This window comes from Mytilus edulis, chromosome 2 (assembly GCF_963676685.1).
Source record: "Mytilus edulis chromosome 2, xbMytEdul2.2, whole genome shotgun sequence".
In the NCBI taxonomy this organism is placed as follows: Eukaryota; Metazoa; Mollusca; class Bivalvia; order Mytilida; family Mytilidae; genus Mytilus; species Mytilus edulis.
The window spans coordinates 12,503,444-12,520,248 of NC_092345.1; the positions used below are offsets into that span (position 1 = coordinate 12,503,444).

The 16,805-nt window shown below is 31.5% G+C and overlaps 1 protein-coding gene across 1 annotated transcript; it reads right to left on the reverse strand.

Annotated features, from left to right (window-relative positions):
• Positions 1 to 903: 903 nt before the first annotated feature.
• On the reverse strand, positions 904 to 15,877 carry LOC139511483 (cartilage matrix protein-like). The gene is made up of 7 exons (XM_071298260.1): positions 12,992 to 15,877; positions 12,283 to 12,409; positions 11,288 to 11,410; positions 8,699 to 8,812; positions 7,243 to 7,526; positions 5,030 to 5,300; positions 904 to 3,983 (listed from the first exon to the last, which is right to left on the reverse strand). The coding sequence occupies exons 2-7, from the start codon at positions 12,371 to 12,373 to the stop codon at positions 3,376 to 3,378; spliced, it is 1,491 nt and encodes a 496-aa protein (XP_071154361.1). The 5' UTR covers positions 12,374 to 12,409; positions 12,992 to 15,877; the 3' UTR covers positions 904 to 3,375.
• Positions 15,878 to 16,805: the final 928 nt, after the last annotated feature.

The window sequence follows — 16,805 nt, forward strand, 5'->3', positions numbered from 1 at the left end:
TCTAATAACCTGACAGTAATACGGAATGACGGAGTAGAAAGCAAGATTTTACTCACTGATCGTGATGGACTTGATTGTCCATATACCGTGCATTACAACAAATTAAAGAAGATGGTCTGTTTAGGATACACAGAAGGGAGTGCTGCATTGTACGACGTGTTGGAAAAGAAACAGAGCACAAAGAAGCAAATGCCGTTAACGCATTGCACAATATGAGCATTGTTCTTGAATTAATTATCAGATTTAAAAAAAAATTCAACCTACTATAAATAACCATGTTAATGTGTATTGCAACATGGCTTCTTTTAAACAAGTATAAGACCAATCTCGAGTTGTTTTTTTATTACAACGATTGACTCAATGCTATTCGCCACAAAAGACGTAATCGGTTTTACTGTGACGATCAAACATTCATATATAAGTATTGTGACTTAGGAAATGTACGGGAAAAACAGCAATTTGAAATGAGACAACTATCAAATAATAACGTGAATATAACCGTCTTCAACAGTGAGAAAATTTATCCAGTTTATCTATAAAAGGCGACGACATAGACACATTTGAATCGATTCAAAGAGCAACTTTCGGTCTTATTCAAAACAATACAATTTGCCAAAAAAACTGTCAAGCTCCGGACTTGGAACAGGCATATAAAAAATGTAGCGGGATTAAACAGGTTTGTGAGCGCTCAACCCTTCCAAACCCTGGGACTATGGTTAAACAGCACAACTCTATAACTATTAGTAAAAGTGAGCAAATTTGACTCCGTGGATTTTGTTATTATAAAACATCCATGCAATCATAATTGGTGATAGTGTGTTGGTAGTTGAAGCTTGGAATGGTCATCGTCAGATTATTTTAATATAACCAAATACTAGTATTTATGTAAAACTAACTAACTAACTAACTAACTAATTTTATTCAGTATAAAATCTAGTACAAAAGGATCATCGCCGAAACACATGAACACATATAAAAACATATACAAAACAAAACAACAATAAAACATAACAGCCAACAATTGTGACACTTATAACAAGCAATAGACAAAACTCACACTTCAATATCATGCAATTATGTATATATGCATATATTTATATATCAATTCTAAATTAAAAGATATTATGATAGATCTTCCTAAATCAGAGGTTTAACTGTCAATTGCATAGGTATTGGAACAAACTTATGCTAAGAAAAATGAGCTATTTCTGTTTTACTGAGTTATTTTTGATAAATTGACGGCATCCACAACTTTGATTATGAATATGTTGTTAGGACAATGTCCTCGATGATAGCTATATGTTTGTTTTGTTTGTAATGAGAAATAAAAAAAAAAGATTTGTCTGTTTTGCATGAAAAAAGATAATGGGTTGTCACAAGTGGAGCAGGTCTGTATCGGTGTACTATTCAACAGATTAATCTTTACCAAAAAAATGGACATTAGTTGCAGTTTAAACTAAGATAAAGCTATTTGGCAAAAAAAAAAATCCTTTATTAATGTTCAACCAGATCAACATTCGAAAACACAAGCTTTTCAAGCAGTATGAAAATTAATCGATTACGAATTTAAAATGGTATATATATATTGCACTTAGCTTAAACTTAACATTTTAGAAATGTTTGTTTGGATACATACGTTTTTTTTCTCGAATAAGTTTGTCACGCCAAAAAAAAAATATGAAAAAAAATATTTAAGTCTACAAAACCTAGAAACTAAAAGATAGGCCTTATGAAACAGGTCAACGTCTTATTCAATAAATAATCTTTGTACATATGATTTCAATCGTTTGATTTTAAGAATTAGTATGAAATTATTTTCTTCCGAATTGTCTGCCCATAGGTGGCGTTTTTTAGGTTATGTTTTTTATCTAATTTGGCGGTTAAATCATTCGGCACGACAGGGTCCACTGGATCGGTCACGTAATTTTTTTAAATACTACTTTTATCTTAGATTTTGTATCATGCATTAAGAGATTGGTTTGCTTTACATACGTGTGAGTGTTTATTGAACTATTTACATATTTAAATTTATATGAGGACATTATAAAGATGTTTAGTATTTTGTATATGAAATATATTATTAAATGGCTATTCAACTAGCCATCGGCTCTGTCGTGTAGTATTGCACTTTACTATTTCTTGTTATTATTATTATGAGAATAATATGAGGATATGATATATTGGTATTAACGGAGTAGAAAGATAAAAATATTTAGAAGTTCAAAGTATTTTTCTACTCTTGTCTATAACAACCTGAGTAAGCTAACTCTAATGTATAAATGATATCAAATATAATCTATGTTTTAAATATGCATTTATTTTAAATATGTATTTATCAAAATATTTACTTGTTTAATTTGAATACAAAGAATACAAAAGAGAGAAAGAAAATTCATCTGTAATCAAAAATAAAACATTGAACACACAGAATTTTTCTGTAGAGCAAAATTGCGATCTGAGATGAAGGAAATATGGGTTTACGTAAATGATTCTGTAATCTATACGAGACTTTCTCACAATACATATGTAATAAAATTGAGAATGGAAATGGGGAATGTGTCAAAGAGACAACAACCCGCCCAAATAAAAAACAACAGCAGAGGGTCACCAACAGGTCTTCAATGTAGCGAGAAATTCCCGCACCCGGAGGCGTCCTTCAGCTGGCCCCTAAACAAATATATACTAGTCCAGTGATAATGAACGCCATACTAATTTCCGAATTGTACACAAGAAACTAAAATTAAAATAATACAAGACTAACAAAGGCCAGAGGCTCCTGACTTGGGACAGGCGCAAAAATGCGGCGGGGTTAAACATGTTTGTGAGATCGCAACCCTCCCCCTATACCTCTAACCAATGTAGTAAAGTAAACGCATAACAATACGAACATTAAAATTCAGTTCAAGAGAAATCCGAGTCTGATGTCAGAAGATGTAACCAAAGAAAATAAACAAAATGACAATAATACATAAATAACAACAGACTACTAGCAGTTAACTGACATGCCAGCTCCAGACTTCAACTAAACTGACTGAAAGATTATGATTTCATCATATGAACATCAGGCACAATCCTTCCCATTAATAACAAACATGAAATGATATTCTTTACTACAAACACTTCAATAAAAGTATAAAATGCAACAGTTTTTATATAGCCACGTAGACAACAAAGAATGAAAATTTGAATTATATATAGGCTAACAAGATAAGATATGAATGCTAAAAAGCTTGTTAAAGTAAACTCGCAATGACAGTGTATTGGTGAAGGTACCGTCATCCGATTGCTTTTCGAAGGTATTTCCCTAAATATATAAAGTGTTTACAGACCCGTACATAATCCATGACAAACTCAAGATATTTTGTTTCGTTTGATTTACTGGCGATTAGTAAATATATCATTGTCACATGTATAGTACGATGTCAAAGATGCTAACACGTTTAAACTTGTTGTGTCCGCATAGTTTTCATCATGCACATAATAAACGTGACTCGGATCATCCATAACGTAAATAAGATTATCCATGTTACCATCTTCACCGGCAAAAATTGCATGAACCTCGATTGAACTTTGTTTCATTTTGATTATTTCCATTTTAATGGCATCAGTGTTCATCCAGTTACCATCAGAAATCAGAACAACAAATTTCCTCGCGGAATGTCTTCCGTCATGGAAAGGATAAAATCCACTTTCGTCGATGTGTAACAAGGCATGAGAAGTATTTGATGAAGTTGAAAGCACATCCTTCCCTATTTTGAAAGCTTGAGCTATCATGGCATCTTTGTCGTTTGTGAAACTAAATACAATATCTGGTTCATCTGTATATGTATACATACTTATGTTTACATCACTATTACTATGAACAATGGCATCAATCAGTGCCCGAGTTCCATATTTTTGTCTTGAATTTAAGTTCTCATTGGTTTGATTATTATTGATATTAAGTAAAATGATAACGTCAGCTTCTGTATGTAGGGTGCAATCTGCAAAAGAATATGATTAAGGCATTAAATACTAGTTATTTGTCGCATTAAAGACGTCTTAGTTGTCACATTAGTGTTATTTATGTCATTTGCATGTTGCCTAAGTGATGTCTTTACCACATTTCACTGAAATCAAATTATTTGACACAATATTAATTTTGTAGTTTCGTATTTAATTTCGACACAACAAGTAATTATTCTAAATAAAGGTAATAAAAGTATAGCTCTGTTCAATATTCATACAAAGATTTTACTGTAACACGTACGGGTCACAAACCAAAACCGAGGGAAACACATCAAATATAAAAGGAAAACAACAAACACTGAACTGCAAAAATATAAACGCCAACATACATAGAAACGGAGTATTTGATAACAACTGCATATTCTTGATTTGGTACAGGACATTATAAGAAAACATTTGATTTTTGAAGAAACTTGTACGTTATTTTTAGTTGTATTGCAATGTTCAAACTAGTTTGATCACACACAAAACATCCCTATTATCAAAATAAACCGATTGACTTCACTATATATAGATTTCCCTTCATCCAACAATTTGAAAACCAATGTACCAATACGCGTAATAATTGTGAAATGTATTAACAGGGAACTAGTACTAGTACTAATTTTAGTATTGAAGTACTGACTTTCTGAGCTTATTATACGATGCTATGAATCATTGTATAAGTTTAGCTGATAAAAGTACTAGACAAATAACGAAAACATACTTGGTCACGAATATGTCAAAAAAATATTTTTATGAAAACCTCAACACAATTCAAAAGTGTGCCGGAGGTCAGATGAGAGAAGATAAAACCATGGCCAAACGTTAGAAGAGACTTGAAATTATAACATAGTTGTGTTTAGGATTATTTGAATTCATAATGTGTCGGGTCTTTTTTATCCTAGAGAATGAAGGTATTAGAATATTCTTTAAATCAGTGTATTTTTAGGACATTTTATAAGAACATATTAATACATTCCAATCTGTATTTTATTTTGAATACATAACATAAATCGCATCTTAAAATATACATTAATACCGTTACAATCTGTATGAATTATCTCCCGTAGAAATCTATTGTAGAGGTCGTTGAAATGGGAAGGACTAGAGACATATTCTGCATGTCCAGAAACAGTTAACAGCTCATTATGAAGAACTGAATGTCCAATTCCCACTGTAACTATAGGTACACTGGATGTCTGTACAAACGTTGATACATCATTCGGATCAGAAGATAGTCCGTCATACAATAATACTATGTAACGGTAGGCAGACGATAAACGAGACCCTGATGACGAACTCAACGATATCTAGAAGTAATATTCAATTTGAAATCAGTATGAATGTTTCATTATTAGCAAAATGATTGTCCTTAACTAAGGACAAATAAAATTTTGTATCTTAATAATCCATTTTACCCTGCAGATAACAGCAAGCTCTCGATATATCTTATATATGAACATGGAATTATTATTTTCGTAAATATAACTCAACATGCATACATCTTATACGTTCTGGTATTTCACATCCAATCTTTTATATTAATATTCTTTACAAAGCACAAAAATGTCAGTATTCACCTTAAAATCTTACAAAACCTTTAAACAGACTTATTAAGACGGTATATAGTTACGATACTGTTGTCAGGTCATTAAAGATGGCATATTTTGGCTTTAATATTGATTCACTTATAGGGTCTTTGCATCGGAATATAACACATTTATTCTAAAATGTGTTGTTGGCATGACGTTATGTTTTTCTCATATATTTTACAGGGATGGGGTAATTAAAATAGTAATGGTAATTAAGGGTTATGCATTTCAATTTTCCATGTAACTGAATGTAATGTGTTATTGGGCATATTTTTAATTACATGTAATGGTGATTTAATTAATTACATTGAAAAAAGCATGTAATGCTCAATTACTTTTAAATTACATTTAAATTACATGTACTTTTATGGTGTTAAAGATAAGGATTTATGTTTAATTATATAATGTCTGTAATTTATTCTGAAGTTTTTATATCATTTATCTGATCTACAGATTTTGTTTTGAATAGTCTTAAAATTTAAAAAATGTGAGAATCATATATTAGTGTTGTTCTGTTTTTAAAGAAAGATCTTTTAACTTAATAGATTGACAAGTAATTAATCACCTTGTTAAACAAAAAAACAAAAAAATGTGTCACTGTGAAACATCTTTCTTAGACAGTTCATTTAGAATTTAAAATCACTGATGTCTGCATACAATCATTTTGTCAAGTTAGTATACACAAAAGGATTATAGAAATAAAATTAACAGCTATAAAAACAAACAGCAATTATTCAGTTTAAAATGTCCAGGGGCAATGCCACTATTACATGTATTTTATCTAATTAGCAAAATATTGCTTATAATTAGACATTATATACATTGTTTGTACTAAAAATTATTTTCAATATTGTGACAAGAACACTTTTTCAATATTTGTAAAGTCAAATAAAAAATGATTTTTAATTTAAATGATTTCATTTCTGAGATGTCAAAATACCCCTTGATGTATTAGCAAGTTAATAGGAACAAATTCCATCTCCTATCAATATCATGATCTTCTAATCATAAAACTTCCATGTTCTGATCAAGCAATATCTAGCACATTAGCTCCTGTTCAAAGACTATGTACAATTGCTGTTTTCAGACCAGACTGATTCAGACTAAATGACAAAACATTAAAATAACTAAATTAAATGATTATCAAATGCAACGCTTAAACTATGTTTACATGAATATTTTACACATGCATTATATAGTCAATGTACATGTAAAATATTGTTAAAAAATATCATGATGAAATGTAATGTGTAATTTAATTAATTACTTCAGTAAAGTTATTGTAATTTAATTAGTTACATTTCAAAAACTGTGTAATGTGTAATTAGTGTAATTGATCTTTTTTGCAATGTAATGTGTAATTTAATTAATTACATTCCAATGTAATTGACCCCAAGTCTGATATTTTATGATGATATAATACTAAACCCCTTACAGAAGAGATTGTGGACTTCGGCTGTTGTCTGCTCTATGGTCGGGTTGTTGTCTCACACTCCCCATTTCCATTCTCAATGTTAGGTACAGTTCTTATAGAATCTTTATGATGTTCTTATCTTAATGATACATCAACACTATAACATAAGCAAACATTCTTGATTTTGACTGAAGATACGTTTTAGAAAGCATATAGATTAACAACCATAACTGCAGATCATCTTACCTCGACTGCCTTTTGCAAAGCTGGAACAGTAAGTGTCCCCTCTTCTCTCCCTTCAATTAAGTCTAGGGCATGAATAATATCAGCTTTATTCGTATAGTCATCTAAATCAAACAAAACATAGGGTTCTCTTCCGAAAGTAATTACTGCAATTTGAAAGTCATCAACACCAATGGGAAGTTTGTCTACGAACTCACGTATGAAGGTAATGGATCGATTTACGTCCCCTTTTAAACTACTTGATGTGTCAACAATAAACACTATATCGGCAGGGCCAGGTCTACAGTCTGAAAGAAAAGCCCAACTTATTTTAGTTGACTCTTGAATACTTATATTTGCTTTTTTTCACTAGTATAATTGAATTCCTAACAGTATTTGAAAAAAATGAAGGCTAAATAAAAAATCATAGAGACTTTACTTATGGCTGAAAGAAACATTGACATTGTATTCAGTTACTAGTATGTATTGTTTATTGTAAGATTTTATAGTGTAATGTCTATGTGGCTGCTATATATCATGTAACTTGAAACCCTTTGTCCTAATATCATTTCCTTTCAAACTATATTCAGACAGAACATTGAAATGTATTGTTGTATAATACATTTGGTGATGTCAGAATGATACAAGAGCTATGTATCAATCAGAATAGGTCTGATGGAGTCTAAATAGCAACCGTTACATCATCAGTGTTTAAATATTTAAAACATGTGTCGCTAGTGGAACAGGATACGCTTACCTTTCTGTAGCTCATTATTCGTGTTGCCACATCCGGACTGTTTTGACTAGTATCAAAATAAGGTGATGTGGTATGGTTGCTCATGAGACAACTGGTCCATCACTGATCAAATGAAGGGGATAAGTGTATGCTTGACTGTTTTTTGTTTTGTTTTGACCGTCATTTATATTTATGGATATCGAGTACCACCTTGGAATATTTTTTTATTCTAATTCCGAAATAAGATTCAAAGAGAATAAATCCCTTTAAACATATAACGGAATGTATAACCTAACTGGAATTTCATTAACTTGAAATAAAAATAAAGTGAGCTGGTGTGATTGTTAATGACACAACTATCAATGAAGTTAACCTCCCGGAGCATCTGATATCCCTTTCAGTGGGGTTTCATGTTGCTCTATCGTTAGTGTATAAAAGTCTTGTTTTGTGTACTATTGTTTTTGTTTTCGTCTTCACAATACAATGACACCTGAAATCATGGCCGGGAGAAATTAGTCACGCTATACACTAAGATGGACCAGATATAATGGACCAATCGAAATGCACAAATCTTACAAAAAGGATAATAACATGGTCAGAATAAAATTGATGTGCCAAAAAGCAATAACAACGCCTTACACAGAAAACTGCAGAGTGAAAAACACGAATTCCAATACAAACTGTGAATGACCTATGGTTCTAATTGGAACATGATATGAGTGCATTCATCTTAAATATACTAACCCTTTTCACATATAATTCCCTCAAAACGGTTGGTACAATCACATGTAAATTGGTTAAAATGATTACCACATGAACCACCGTGTAAACATGGGTTTGATGCACATTCATCATAATCTACAAGACAATAAACATAGCCAAACTAAAGTTAATGTTATCAAAATGAGTTCATAATTTACCAAACGGCTCGTTTTATTTACTGTGCATATTCCAAACTTTGAATCAAATTGCTTTTAACCGTTAGTTGAATGTCAGCAGATCTGTTTGTGCAACATCTATTCCTGTTCTCGAAATAAGTGTATAATTTTCCACGAAATATGATTTTGCTGCGGAGGAAAATACAACTTCTTAAAGAATGAATTTAGGGTTTACACATGGATTATGATTATGAGTGATTCATTTATAAAGACCGAAAAAAATATATTACAAAGCAATTGGTTGCACATTATTCTTAGTGAAGTTGTCAATCCATCAGTTATAAAATAGTTCGGTGGTGATTGTCTTTTCGTTGATGTTGTATTGGGCATTCAAAGGTATGTGCTGCTTCTTTGAATTTTGTTTAACCCCAAAATGTAGTATGAAGTATGAAAATGATCATATTTTAATCATTTTGTTCCAATAAAAGTTTATATTTTACTAAAACGATATGTTTATCAATTTCCCCATACTTTTGTCCTTTAAGATAAAAAAAAATAAATATTATACGTAATATTAATAATTCGTGAAAGCATACTCGGTTTTAGACTTTCATAGTTTCGATACCAGTTATTGGGTATACACAAAACGATATTCCAAAGATATCTCAATAATTATATGTTTTAGCAGATAAATAGTAATTCAAAATCACAACTATTAGCATTTGTTCTATATTTCAAAAGATTGCCGAGAATGCCTAGTTTAAGGTCATGGTGATGTAATACACTCAACTTAAGTATTTATAATTATCAAATGGTAAAATCACAAAAAAGAACGCCGAGGAAAAACCGGATAGTGCCTTATTAAAAGGCAAAGTCAAAAGCTGAAACACATCACACGAAAAGATAGCAGCTGTCATATTCATGACTTGGTACAGGCATTTTCTTTTGTAAAAAATTGTGGATTTAACCTTGTTTTATAGCTATAGCTAAACCTCTCATTTGTGTGACAGTCGCATGAAATTCCTTTATATTGACAACGATCTGTGAACAAAACAAACAGACATAATAGTTTGCCGTACGGTGACCTATAGTTGTTAATGTGTGTGTTATATGGTGTCTTGTGGAGAGTTGTCTCATAGGCAATCATACCACATCTTCTTTTTTATTTAATTGATAAAAAAGTCAAAAATTGGGGTACATAATTCAACATTGTGTTATAATCTTAATCACTATAAAAACAAATAAATATGTAACAAAGAAACACAAAAAGGCATATAGAGAAAGCACATTAGTAAAAAGGAAAGATAGGAATACAAGAATTTACCATAGCACAATAACACAATGACGGTATGTTTCAGTACAGAACCACGTCATATAGAATAAAGAAACACCAAATGGCATATACACAAAGCACATTAGCAAAAAAGGAAAGACAAGAATACAAAAATTCACCCTAGCACAATACCACAATGACGGGATGTATAAGTACAGAGTCATGTAAAACGGGTATCACCAAAACAGACTAAAAAGTAAAAGTAATATTCATAGAGACAAACAAAAAAGTAATATAACACCTTATAAAGATTATAAACACCTTCAGTACCCAGAATCTATTCCTCGAGACCATCGTGTATTATTTGTGAAGTTGATACGGAAAATGTATCAACGAGGTCTCGGTACTTTTCCATGAACTTCTATTTTTAGTAAAATGACGAGACGTTCTTTGACATAACCCTGGATCATCCACTTTCTACTCAGACACTGGTGACGTTTTACAAAGTCTGTGTAGCTGCAAGCTCAGTCGGGATATATACATCCCATATGCAGGTGAAGCTTGTGTATTGCTACTAAGTTAGCCTAGGAAAATATTAATGATTTCAAAATAAAAATCGTCTCATTTGTCACAGATACTGGTTATGCGATGATCGAGTATGTCATATTCGAGGTATTATACACCCGCTATGTACTTTAATGAACATTACAACATTGTTCAGTAATCGCGAAGGATAAGATTGACATTGGTACACCCTCAGCTGTATGTGTGGATTTGCCCTGTTGGCTACGGTTGTATCTTTTTATATTGCATTTTCATATCTTCTCTTTTTATTCATATTCTGTGGATTTATTGATATCGTTGGATACCAATTTTCGTGGATTTCGTTTGTACAGGTGAACCACAAAATTAACTGTTTAAAGAAAGACAAATTTTCTTAAGGCTTGTATGAAGACTTGGACAAAACATAGAAATTAAATATTCACGAACATTAAAGTTTCCATTAATCCACAGACAAAAGGTACCCATTTAAATAAATGCATCCACAGTTGTAAACGTTTGTCCAACTGAACTCAATCTCAAAACTGTGAATGTTAACTACATGTAACAAGTACAATTTGCATTCAAATGTATTTTTTTAAACATCTCAACGGTATTTATACGTGGATCTATTGAACTTACCAGTAGCACAGTCTGTTGACTGGTTATATCCAGGTACACATGCACACGTATATGATATATGGGTAGCTTTGACAACACTGCAGTTTCCACCATTTTCACAAGGAAATGACATACAAAGATCTTCTGCAAATAAAATGAAGTCAATCAAATCTTTTTATTTTACATATACTTTACATATCTGACAGAAAATTTTCACTGTCAATGGTGCTCACACTGTAATTAATAATTTTATAAGTCATGTGTAAACATAATTTGCGTTTGGTGTACAACATATAAGCCTGGTATCTTTGGTGAGCAATTACAACCTGTGGATCGCCGCCATTGCTTGTAATAGCTACGTCATGTGGAAAAGCTGGCATTTGTGTTCTAATATTATTTTTTGATACGTCAATTTTCAAATAAACGACTAAAATAATGTAACATTATTTGCAATAATAATTGTCGAAAACTAGTTACTTATAACGTCTTAGATTATGGAAGATTCATCATTTCAAGACAAAGCCATATCTAGCATTGCTTTCATTTGCACAGTTTCTTTCAAAAGTACTTAATTGTTTTATATTTAATCTTTTTATGTTAAGGCTGTGCGTGTTTTCATTACAGCGTTTGTGATTTATTTCAAGTGACGTTATCATCGCATTCTGAGCAGAAAATAAGATATTTTAGAAAACTTGTAAGTGGTCATCTAACTATTTTGGTTGATAACATTTTTTTAGAACTGATTATTTTGAAACTTTAGAAATTTTACGACACCGACGGACTCAAAGCAATAGCTAACATGACCCTTTGGTCCAGGTGAGCTAAATGTGAAACCAGAGAATCGTTCATGAAATCATATCAGTTTTGTAGATCGCTACACAAACTAACTTCCATTAAATTGGCTGTCTATCAATTGCAATCACTATTGATTTAAACTTTTTGGATGAAAAGATTGCTTTGGAATTAAGGGTTTGACGTTTTTGTCTTAGTGAAGCATCTGATCAAAGTGTTCTTACCTGTACAACCCGTTTCTATAGGATGATGTGGATTGTAGCAGGGTTGAGATAGGTAACAAGTTGTTCCGTCCCCACAAGGCGTAGAACGCATTGGACAATACTGTTCACGACCTTCCTCAAAGTGTTGCTATAATCGGATAAAGCAATCGTTGTTGAAATGATTAGAACTAAATATGTTTTTATATCAAACTAACATACAAAATGCGGCAAGTATTTTGACTTACTAGTGGGCTCTTTAAAGTTGAACTTAAATATGTGTATTTAAATAGTTAACATTTAATAAAATTGAGAATAGAAATGGGGAATGTGGAAAAGAGACAACAACCCCACTAAATTTATATAAGAGAAATATTTATGCAATGTAGTTTTTTTTCGCAAATCAAACTTCAGAGTGAACATTCATCTCTGCGTTCAAAACCAAAAAAAAAAAATGCGTTCAAAATAAAACAAAACTTGCGTTCTGGATCTTCTTCCATACCTGTATATAACGTAAGTGTAGGATGTAGTGTGTGCATAAGATTTTGAACGGTCTCGGAATTTTATATTAACATTTTACGACATTTTTCTTTGTTGGTGCATCTAGGTTTGTTCCAAAGTAATAATATATACACTCTGTCTTGTGACAGTTTTCACTTATAATGTACGCGAAAAAGACTAATACATTCGCAATAAATGTGTTAAAAGTTATAATGTTTAACAAAATATTTACCGTGCAATATTGTTTGTTTGCTTCACACCAAGTTTCGTCTGTGCAATCATCGGCACTTCGTCTCGTTCTGGTTAAAAATGATTTGGCTTCTCTTGGATTTATTGATAGACTCGTGTCCTTTATTGCGCTTCCTACATTTTAGTGGAGTTTGGAAAAAAAGAGAATAAAGTGGGATACACTATTAGAAATATTTCTGTGTATGTTGTAAAGAAATTTTCTATGGATGTATATTCCTTTTAAAATATATTTTTTAAAGAGGATAAGAAGTGTTACAAAAACATCGAACTCTGTCAGTGTCCAATGGTCGCAAATGTAAAAAAAATATTCTTACGAGACATGTATTAAAACAATAAATTAAAAACAAATATGATTTAAAGAAACGAACGACACCTCATTAAAATAAGCATTTAAAAAGTCAGAATGCGAATATATATGTTCAAACTCTTTAAGATCATTTTTACTGACGACATACAGAAGAAATATGTTAATTGGACCTGCTTTAATACTATAACTGCCCTTGACTTTTTACTAGATTACACTTTTGTTCGCTATGGAGATTCCGTATATCGTCAAGTTATCAGAATTCCAAAGGGGACTGAATGTGCACTACTTATTGTTTCTATATTGTTATGAGTCACGATTTATAACTAAAATCAACAAAGACTTGGATGATAAATTGGCACTCAATAATGAAGACTTCAGTATGTACAAGATATTTATTCTTCTGAATTAATCTAAATAAAGCTAATACTAACAATGAACACTGTCCTTTCCTGTTTCTCGATATCTATATTTTCAACAGAAACTTATTACCAATTTTTATGATATTAAAGTAAAATCACAAAATTACGGAACGCCGAGTAAACCTCAACACGAAAAGTCACTAATCAAATGTCAAAATCAAAAGCTCAAACACATCAAACTAATGGATAGCAACTATTATATTCCTGGCTTGGCACAGGCATTTTTTAGGTAGAAAATGGTAGATTTAACATGGTTTTATAGCTTGCTTAACCTCTCACTTGTATGACAGTCGCAAAAAAATCCATCATATTGAATACGATGTGTCAACAAAACAAACAGACATAATAGGTAAACATGTCAAAAATTGAAAGAGATAATTTTGCATTTTCTATTGTTAATTTTCCATTTTTGAACGGTGACGTTCCCTTATCACCATCTTATGACGTTTATATATCTCAACTTGTTCGATTCGCTCGTATATGTGACAACGTATTTGATTTTAACATAAGAAATCTCTGTATTACATAAATATAATTACATCAGGGTTTCTCTTATCATAAGAGTTATAACATTTATTAAATTTTATCATCGGTATTAGGTTATCATAAAATTCAATGCAGACATTTCATACATTTAGGTATTTCACATCCAATCTTTTATGGTAATATTCTTTACACAGCACAAAGATTTCGGCATTCATCTCAATCTCTGACCAAACCTTTAAACAGACTTATTCAGAAGGGATATATTTACGATACTATTGTCAGGTCATTAAAGATTGCATAGTTTGGTTAATATGTAAATGTATTTCAGTTGTTTCCTGTAATTAGTTAATACTTCAGTTTTATCACGTACATCTTTTGAATATTCATTTTATAACATTTACTGTTTGCAAAAGTATAAATTATTCTAACTTATAGGGATTTTCTGGTAACTAACAGAAAACCCTTGCCGTTTTTGGCACAACCTTTTTGATCTTTTGGTCCTCGATGCTGTTCAACTTTGTACTCGTTTCGGCTTTCAAACTTTTGTATCTGGGCGTCACACGTAGGTCTTGTGTGGACAAAATACACTTCTAGCGTATTAAAATTTTGAACTTGTTGCCTTTTGTTGGCTGTTGTTCGTGTAATTCTTTGTCAATTGTGTTCTCCAATTTATTTATATTGTAGTCCTGTGTTGTCATTTTGATGTTATATTTCACATGGCCATAACAGTGCGAGGTTTGGCATGCCACAAAACCAGGTTCAACCCACCATTTTTTCCTTTAAAAATGCCCTGAACCAAGTCAGGAATATGGCCATTGTTATATTTTAGTTCGTTTCTGTGTGTATTACATTATAACGTTGTGTCGTTTGTTTTTCTCTTATTTTTGAGTGTAAATTCACATTGCGATAAGACGTGTCACGGTACTTGTCTATCCCAAATTCATGTATTTGGTTTTGATGTTATATATATATATATATGTTATATTTGTTATTCTCGTGGGATTTTGTCTATGTGTGTTACATTTTAGTGTTATGTCGTTGTTCTCCTCTTATATTTAATGCGTTTCCCTCGGTTTTAGTTTGTTACCCCGATTTTGTTTTTTGTCCATGGATTTATGAGTTTTGAACAGCGGTATACTTCTATTGCCTTTATTTTGATATTAAGATTCAGTCACTCATAGGGTCTCTGCATCGGATATGAGCACATTTATTCTTAAACCAGTTGTTGGCATGGTACGAGTTATGTTCTTCTCATATATTGTTTGATGGTATGATACTAAACCTCTAACGGGATGGATTGTGCATGATTTCCATATGATTAATACATAATCTTTAGTTTAGTTTATTTGAGGTCTGGAGCTGGCATGTCAACAACTGCCAGTAGTACTTTTTTTTTAAATAACTGCTAGTAGTCCTTTGTTAATTTATGTATCATTGTCATTTTGCTCTGTTACTTTTGTTACCTTTTCTGACATCGGACTTGAACTTCTTTTAAACTGAGTTTTACGAAGCGTATTGTTCTGTTTTTAAAATCTACATTGGCTAGCGATATAGGGGAGGATTGAGATCTTACAAAATATGCTTAACCCCTCCATATTTTTCCGCCTGTCGCTTGTCAGGAGCCTCTGGCCTTTGTTAGTCTTGTATGTTCTAATTTTAGTTTAATATGAGGAAGGCGCTACCTTAAATGCCAGCTTTATACTAAGACAATGTCCTATGTTTTGATTAGTTGTTGGCTGTTTAACGTCCAGTGGCAAATATTTCATGCATGTTCAGAACAAATGTCCTAGGTTACATGTCTAAAATGAAATTATAAGTTCAGATAGAAAATGTTTAGGGAACGAACATTGAACTTGAAAAGGCATGAGGGGTTATGGTATTTTTCCTGAAAAAATATTCTGGTTCATAAATTGATGAATAAAAAATCTGTTCAAGCATAGGACAAAAAAAATGTTTTTAATCCAGATCTTCACCAAAAATGATTTTATCTTTCAGATATATATGCAAATTAAATTTAACTTTTATATATATCTTAAAATAAAAACTTCCCAAACTTCCCAAACTTCCCAAACCGCACATGTAAGTCTGTACACAATAGTTTTTTAGGTGATAATAAAGGCCGTATAACAATTAGGCCGTATTTGCCAATTTGTTATGATAAACATTAATACTAGTGTTAAATTTTGACCAAATAATTTTAGTTGAAGGGCTTCGTTAAAAAAAATCTGACTCAAATAAAATACAATTGTGTTTCTGATCATCTTCAGTTTGTGAGTTGTATATGTTCTACATCAACTTCTTGTACTAATTCAGAGTCAGCTTTATGTCTTTTTTTGCAAATATTTTTTGTATAACATGCACATGATGTAGCTTACTTTTCAAGTTTTTATATGACAGCAAAATAAAATTGAGAATGGAAATCGGAAATATAAGCATGTAAAAAATTTGCTGAATGATGTCATAGTTGTTTTCAAGTAGACACATTGGTTTCAAGACAATAACTTGAGTATAAGTGAATGGATCTCTATGAAATTTTACTAGAAGATTCAATACACAAAAGGAAGATTATAATTGATTTTGGGGTT

Excerpts from the sequence above, each read along its gene's own strand:
- LOC139511483 (XM_071298260.1), bottom strand. The coding sequence starts at position 12,373 with ATGCGTTCTACGCCTTGTGGGGACGGAACAACTTGTTACCTATCTCAA. Across the intron at positions 8,813-11,287 it reads GTCAACAGACTGTGCTACTG|ATTATGATGAATGTGCATCA; the intron begins GTAAGTTCAATA and ends ATTGTCTTGTAG. Across the intron at positions 3,984-5,029 it reads AATTCATACAGATTGTAACG|ATTGCACCCTACATACAGAA; the intron begins GTATTAATGTAT and ends ATTCTTTTGCAG.